This window comes from Etheostoma cragini, chromosome 21 (assembly GCF_013103735.1).
Source record: "Etheostoma cragini isolate CJK2018 chromosome 21, CSU_Ecrag_1.0, whole genome shotgun sequence".
Lineage (NCBI taxonomy): Eukaryota > Metazoa > Chordata > Actinopteri > Perciformes > Percidae > Etheostoma > Etheostoma cragini.
In genome coordinates this window covers 8037360-8045865 of record NC_048427.1, presented here as the reverse complement: position 1 = coordinate 8045865, position 8506 = coordinate 8037360, and the positions used below count along the sequence as shown (strand labels likewise).

Below are 8506 nucleotides of genomic sequence, written 5' to 3'. Positions count from 1 at the left end.
AAAATATTCATTAACGGAACACTTTGAACCTCATAAATGATTATCTTTAACATCTTTGGCAGACTGATCTTTAATCATACTTTGGCAGACTGCATATTCATTTACATACAGTAAGATTTTTTTTAAAAGGGCAAAGGGCACACAAATAAATAAATAAACGAAAGCTCAAGCTCCTGCTATAAAACAGCTCAATTTTTCTCCATCTCCCCATTATCATGCAAATGACATTGCTGGTTACAACTGCATGTCTTTGTAGTGGTAAAGTGTTAATTTAAGTTCAAAGGCTGTGGCAGTATTCTACAGGGAGAAAGATGGAGGGTAAGATGGAGATGGAGGGCAGATGGAGGGGAGAGGAGGGGTGCTGAGTGGTTTAGCCTGGCTCAGCCTAGCTCTGACCTGGCTCTTTCTGTTTCTATTGTCTCCATGGCAAACAGAATAAGGATTAGAGAGTTTTCTGCACAAAGCTAGGTGTACCTTTAAAATCAAAAAGAAGGCAGCAGTGCTGTTATAGGTTTAAAAAGGTAAACTGGCTTTCCTGTACCTCCTTACTTGTTCCCGAGGAGTCAGTCAGGTTCCATCCCAAGCATTTTTTTTTGTCTGTTCAATATCAGCAAGCGGGAGCTCAAGGAGGGAAATGCAAGTTATGAAACAGCTTATTGGGATTCAGAACTGCTATAATGACAGATGTTAAACAACACTGACAAGAGATCACAAGTCATCTTCATAGTTTCGGGAACCGCTCAGTCTGTAGGAAACTAAACGAACTGAAGATCCTGGTCGACAGGAGAAATGAGTCATACCGCATTACGGATGGACGCGAACAGATAAAAGATAGTCATTCATAAAGACAATCCAACATAGCCTTTTACACCAAGCCCTCCAGCTCCCTCTCAACCACAGGGGGAAACATCCACATGCACACAAACATCTATGTTGGCTATGCACGGCTGCAGCCCCTGTGACTTCCTCAGATAATGGGGGGTCATTGTAATTTTTTTACGAGCACAAACACCATTAAAATGGTCGACAGCGCTGATGGGGGCCAAAGAAAAGACAGATAAAGGGCAGAGGAGAGAAAGAAAGCCATTCTTCTAGGACTGGTGGCGTGTACAAACGGAGAACATGGCTCCTCTTTTAACAGTTGTACACTAGAGCATGTGTGCTTGGGGAGGGGGGGGGGGGCACATGCAGCAGTGCATGTGCGTCTTTGTATGGGTGCTAAATCAAACAGTAGAAGATTCATTGTTGTTCTCAAACAGTGCCATTGTGGGTTTTTCTTGGGTGGCGGTTGTTGCAGGGCCTCCTTTAATGCGTAAGTGTGTGTGTGTGTGTGTGTTTGGTTGGGGGCCGGCAGCATCATGGACACTGCTGGAGATGAAGCGCCCACCCTCCCATTGCGATCCTACCACTGGAGCTGTTTATCCCGTTTAAGGCCCACCCTTCGCCAGGGGACAGACAGCTCAAACGGCGCTTGTCACAATCCCTTGTCGTCTTAAATGGCTGACGAACGACAAACATCACGCTTTTTGTAATGGTGTTGCGTTTCAGACGTTCCTTGAGGAACCTCCCTTAAAAAAAAACTTTCATGTCAACCTATAAACGACCCGGGAGAACAGGAATGACTGGCTGAGCTGGGCACAAGGGATGTTAGCGAGACACACTGACGCAAGATGGAGGTCTAGAAGATAATTCCTCTGGAAAATAATTTCCGCTGATGATACAAGAGACCAAAACCATGGCTATATGATCACTCGTGTTTTCATTAGCGTATTAAGCGAGGCACAGTGGAGCGGTGATCTGAATGTGATTTGAGCGGTAATGTTTCAGCTCTCGCAGGAAAGCCATGCTGAGGACGTGGTTGGTGTAGAAAATGAACAGGGACACCCAAAGACCAGCTCCTCTCTGTGGCAAACAGAAGGCAGGGAGAGCTTCAAAATCACTTTTCAGACATCAAATAATTAATTGCTCTCCCCACTTGCTCGCTTCCCCCGTGTCTCTATGGAAGACAGAGCTCCAATCACTTAAGGAGGGTTAACACCCACCTAAATTAAATATTAAAAGGTGTCTGTACCTGCTCCTATTGTTGCCCCTTGGAATAAGATATAACCTATTTTTGACAAGTTTTCATCCTCAGCCTTCTGCGGTGAGACGCTTGTCGGAAACCAAATCAGCGAATGGGGGAGGGAGGGGGGTGGTGGTGGTGGTAGTAGGGCGTGGGGGGTAGTGATGAATAATCTAGTTCATATTCCAACGACACCCGCCGCTCAGAGGGAGAGAAAGAAAGGGATGAAGAGAGGGAGAGAGATGGACAGCGAAGGAAGATAAAAGCTGGGGGGAAGCGAGGGATGAGTGAAGAGGAAAAAAGGAGAAAAAGAGAAGAAAAAATGGAGTGGCAGATGATAGCCAACATCTTCCAAGATATCACATGACAGTGTTCCTGTTTAAATAATAAAACAGTACGGGGGCTCTAAACAAATCGTTATCTTCCCACCTCCATGCATCCTGCCTTCCCTCTGCCCCTCCCTCCATTTCCCCGCTTTTAAAAACTTGTTTTAATGCCATTTCTTAATGAACATAATAGCTCAGCGCTAATAATGAAAAGAAAATAAAAACATCTTAAAACGTGGAGGGGCCCCCGAGTTGTCGCCGGCGCTCAATTATTTCCTTGTCAAGTGGGTCTGTTTTTAATGAGGCCCTGTGGGACTGACGTCTGTCAGTCAGCCCTGACTTTTTGACACCATTACAACTTCAAATAGAAGCCGCCGCCACGCTGCCTTCCACCGCTCACTCGCTAGCTACTGCTCCGCTCATCTGACAGGCTGGGAGGGGGGGGGACTGGGAAGAGGAGAAAAGGTAGCAGGAGAGGTAGAGAGAAGGGGGGAGCAGGAGGGGATGGGGAGGGAGAGAAAGACAGAAACAGAGAGGAGAAGAGAGCACATTGGCACGTAGGTAGGCTGCACATGCAGACAGACGCACACACACACACACAGGGCACTGGGTGAAAAAACATCACTGAGGGTCATTACCAGATGAGGTTTGTCAAACTGCCAGGGATTTCACCCCCCCCCCCCACCCCCCACCCCCTACCTCCATGCTACCTTGTTCACTTCCTTCCTTCTCACTCCTCTTTGCTTCCGTCCTTTTTTCATTATTCCTGCTCTTTAATGATAAGTCTTGGTGGGTCGGCCCCGCATGGGATGGTCAGAGGCACACTATTTTGTTGGCCATTAATTTGAGGCTTTGAAGCAGACGGCGGCGCTGCAGCTAGTGAGGGCCTGTGAAAGGGTGGTTGTCGGGAGGTGTTTGGGGGCTCACCACCCCGACTCCCCCGCATCTTCCAAAATGAAGACTGTGGCTCTGAAACAGAATAGTAAATGTCCTCGCTGGGAACCACCACACCGACCACAGGAGACCCATGCACACTCCAATACTCCACTGTGTGTGTGTGTGTGTGTGTGTGTGTGTGTACAGCTTTACCTTCATGTATCTTAACATCAGAAAATTCTCCAAATATGCTCTTAAATTTAGATTTTCCAAGACCCCCTGAAGAATGGCTTTCCCCTGAAGAATTAAACAGCAGTAAACTCACACACACGTTTTTTTCTTCTTCAATGTATCACATCATAAGTCAGCGTACAGATAAACACAGAAACAGGGACTGCATCACAATCTTTAGAACTTGACAAGAAAAATATAGAACAAAAGTGCCAGTTCTAAAACAAGCTAGATCCATTTATAAGAACAGAAGAAGAAAAAAACAACCTCCACAAATCCACACATTTCAGTTGGTCCAGGTGTGCAGTCTGCATTTTACAGTCTAATCACTGAACACCCAAAAATCAAGAAAACATGTGGTTAATGTTAATTCTGCATACTTTTGAACGTCATAAAATTTACAGTTCTAACACAGAAACATTAGTTGCATTTATAAATAAATAGTAACAGAATTACTTGTATTGAGAGAAAAACACTATACATGATGTAGCTTTAAATGTTAGTACATATAGCCTACAATTTTCCACAATGATAGATACATTAAAAACTTTGCAGGAATGAGTTGTTAAAATCTGTGTTTGGGAGGTGCAGGGGGATTATACCAAATGTGGATTTTAAAGCTAGTCATAATGTGTGAATAAACCGTTCTCTGCATTGTATTTATGTATTGTGTGTGCCAAGGTTGGGGTCAGTTCCCTTTTGCATTGAAAACATAAAATCTGTAGATTTTTTATTTTATTTTCTCAATCTCAAAAACTTTGTTGAAATGTTCATATGTCCTTTCCTGAATGCAGTAATCAAAAACAAACAAACCTTTCACCTTGATACGCTGAACTGAAGTTGAACTGACCTAAACCTTTTCATGTGCGTGCTCTCTTTTCCAGGCTGTGCCACTCTGTCTATTTTGGGCTCTGCTGAGATTTTTAAAGAAATGAGTGTGAACAGCATATCTTATCTGAAGGCACTGTCCTCTGTGCTTTGTATGGCTACATGAAGACCATCTGAATCATTTAGTTACTGAAACCCATACATACTACAGCGTGTGTCTCTACTGTTGGTGTTAATAACAAACAGTGTGGGGCCCCAATCCGTGACTGTCACTCATGCACATGCGAACATACAGTACATGTGTGCACTCTTATACCTGTCTTTGTCTCTGTTTCTCATGCATGCACACTCATCCTGAATAACACTTGACCCACCTCCATCACAAGGAAATCATAATCTACATATCTGAATCTGCTTTGAATTACAAAAAAAACAACAGCCCTTGTTCCCTTTGGGACAGGAAGGGCTCCAGAACCACACTGAGGACAACACCATGAAAATATTAACTATCATAAAAACATCTCCCTCTACTTTTGTCCCTGGAGATGTATGAGAGAGCCTGACAAAGCCTGAGAGAACAAAACTGAGACGAGAAAAGAAAGAAGAAGAAGAAGAAAGAGAAAGAAAGAAAGAGAAAGGGAAGCGCAAAGTGGAAAGAAAAGAGGGACAAAAAGAGAGAAAGAGACAGCAGACAGGAGAGGAGAAAGATGGAAAAAAGCTCCCTGTCAGGCGTTGGAAACAGTGATTCATGGGGACCATTTGTCCTAATTACAGCAGAACAACGCTTTTGTCGCTATTAATCACACGTATGTGTGTGTTTGTATTTGTGTCAGGGGAGGAGCGGGTGTGCGTGTATGTGTGTAGAGGGGAGATCAGTGGCCCCGCACATTGAAATAGATTGCCAGGATGATGGTGAGAAGGATGATGGCTCCGAGGATGAAGACCAGGACACGATTCTGGATGATCCTGCAGAAAGAGAGAGAGAGAGAGAGACAGAAAGAGAGAGAGAGAGAGAGAGAGAGAGAGAGAGAGAGATCAGGCAGGGTTCACAGAAGTCATATAGTGTCCTCAGAGAACACGTAAAACAGTCTTGTTTATGTGCAAACTAAATGACCAGCCATCAACTGGAGGCTTATCGTGTTTAATAGCTACCATGATGTCAGCATGCATGGTATTTACTGGTATACAATCACTGGCATGGATGTGTAAAACACACACACACACACACAAACACACACACACAAAATATTTCCAAACTGCAACACTTTTGTGCAGCTGAAATGTTGGACAAATTATTTTGCAAACACACTCGTAGCCTCTGCACACACACACACACACACACACACACACACACACACACACACACACAAAACAGAGCAAAAACACTAAACAAGAATGACACACAAACACACGCACAAACCGGCACTAACACTTTATTTGCACAATAAAGTGGAAGAAGTGGCTCAGTAGTCTCCTGAAGGTAATAAAATCACTGAATTACTGATGGAATTTGCCATAAAACGACTCACTCTTTTGCACATTTAAATTTTCCCACTGTGACCTAAGTAAACTTGACAAGAGGGGGGCTTTGAACCAAAAACCCCCACAAAAGCTAGGCTAGAGAGAGGGAGTGTGTGCTGGTGTGCAGAGGGGTTGCAGGCCTAAGCATAAAGAGTGTGAGCATCTCTCCTGCGTGTTCCCTAAATTCTCCTGAGTTTGCATCACTACACACACACAAACACACACAAACACACACACACACACACACACACACAAACTCCGAACCCTCCGCTGCACCTGACAAATGAGAGAATTATCACATTTGCTGACATGTGGAGGGGGGGCGGAGAGGCCGAGGAGGGGGGCACTGTCCACTTCTCTAAGCAGGAGATGAATAGCCCATGCTGTGGCCATTTATCACTGAGTGGGGGGTTGGGGGGTGGGGGGGGATTGGTTGCTCAGTCACCCTGCTACCCTCTAAAGCCCAGGTCTGAGCTCGAAACACCAGTCAAGCTCACAGCCTTCTCCAGTCCACCGGCTCGGACCTGCAGTAGCCTCAACACTTAGTTAAAAACCCACGGCTTTGGAAGAAAGGACAGAAAAAGGTATCACAGTACTGCTTTTATGCTTGCGTCTTTCTATTTCCTTTGTGTATACTTTTTGCAAAGAAGTGTCTAGTTTGCAAAACTCCCTTGAAAAAAGGACTCTTCAGCCACATACAAAAATCCTGACAACTATAACCGATCACTTGTGACACAGTATGAACAAGAAAAAGACACTTTTCACTGACATACTATAATGCTCTCACTGGATAACAGCAGAGAGCTCATCACAACTACTGTTTGTAAGTAGCACTACTTTATAAGTACACAGTTTATCCTTGAATAAATGCATACATTATCATGTCTTGCTGTATACAGTAAGCCAGGTAGTGTGCACACAGTTATGGTATATTTGTAGAGTATATCCTGCTCATGACTTAAGCGCTGCTAAGTTTTGGCACCCTACACAAAAAAACATAGTAATAAAAATAAAAACATCAAACTGCATATGTCATATGCCCACATGTCTATGTTGTGGGAAGAGTTGGAGCCGTAGTGGGATGCTGTGATGAGGCGGAGATGATTGGCTGAAGCCAGCTGGGGAGGAGATCCCACTGAAACACTAATCAAAGCATGCTTAGCAAGGCCACGTCTCCCCCTATTAATTGACATTCATTATTTACCATGATTATTTATCCCAGCCAAATACCCAGAGGAGATGCTTGTGTGTGTGTATGTGTTAGGAGAATCCAGATCGCTTTGTGTTGTTTGTTAATTTTTTAGCTGGGGAAAAGAGGGGAAGGCGACTGGAGGCCTGGGGGCTGAAAAATGAACAAGAAGTTAGTTTTAGCCTCGTGGATGAGGAGCCAGGGTGTTAGGAGAGAATGGGGGGGGGGTTCAATTCTGTTAAAATGGCATTCATTAAAAGGAGTCTGATTTGGTGGCAAACAACGCTGAATAACTTCAAACACTTACATGTTCAAAGCAGTAAGGAATGTGACAGTGCTGCGATTTAAGAACTTTTTCTCAGGGGACAGACATTCTAAAAAGTACTTACTTTGACCTTAACTGAGTCTCTGTACACCAATCTAACAAAACACATCTTGAAGTCTAATGTATAGTAGCTGATCTTGTTTGGAGCAACTCAAACCTTAAACAGAAGTGTTATGCAACCGTAGTACTGCCAAACTAAAAACTTTGAAGGTTAAATTCAATCTTCTCTAGGCACAACTCAATCTCTAAAGTAGCTGTGTGTTTTAATCCACTGTGAGCAACACACACACACACACACACACACACAACACCAGACAGACAGACTGGGAGGAGTTACATGTAGAAGGGGAGGGTACAGTCATAATTCACTTGTGCAATGATAAAATCCATCTAAGAAATAGAGCCTGTGACACTGCAGAGAGCCCCAGTCTTTGTCTCTGACAGCTTGAGGAGCAAGGATATTAAAATCATCACTCTCCTTTAACCACCACACAGGCGAGAAGGCTGGAGAGTTACTATTTAAGTTACCTCATAGCAGGAAATTAGTCTTTTTCTATTATAATCACACTGAGTGATACAACTCAATTCATGGTGTGCACAAAACAAACTGACAATGAAGTTATCTTGTTCAATCATAGAATTAATCTTTTTTACATTTTCCATTCCTCATAAAACTGATGTCTGTAGGAAAGAAAACCAGAGGGGACCGCTCATTTTCATAATCCTCTGTACAATTCTCATCTGCATGACGTCACTTGTAGACTTAATCTACAGATTTCTGTTCAGTATACAGCAAAGCACAATATGATGAACCGAGTAGTCAAATGAGCTTCTAAAGTAAAAGTCATTTTAGTTTCCGTTTAATTCCTCAGAGAACAGAAGGAGCTAGAATAAAACTTACCTCACAAATACCTCCTGACTTACTTGCCCCCCCCCCCAAAAAAAAGAAATTCCCCAAAATTGGGAGGTAGGAGAGTGAAGAACATGGTTTTCCTCTGCCGTATGGTTGATCCCATCCTGACACGTGGCCAGACAGAACAGAACTTATCAAACCGGATCCATCCTCCAGCTTTGACACTTGACATAGAGGTGGGGGTGAGAGGGGTGAGAGGGGTGTGTGTGTGTGTGTGTGTGTGTGTGTGTGTGTG

The 8506-nt window shown here is 43.8% G+C and overlaps 1 protein-coding gene across 5 annotated transcripts in view; it reads right to left on the bottom strand.

The window, feature by feature from the left end:
* Nucleotides 1-657: 657 nt before the first annotated feature.
* The window catches only part of vti1a (vesicle transport through interaction with t-SNAREs 1A), a 112606-nt gene continuing 104757 nt past the window's right edge, over nt 658-8506 (bottom strand). For all 5 annotated transcript variants that reach the window (XR_004654982.1, XM_034859818.1, XM_034859819.1 and 2 more), the window contains one exon: nt 658-5289. Coding sequence is in view for 2 of the 5 variants with exons in the window: in XM_034859816.1 (XP_034715707.1) it covers nt 5196-5289 (94 nt within the window). In the remaining 3 variants the exon portion in view is untranslated. The remainder of the gene's footprint in view (nt 5290-8506) is intronic.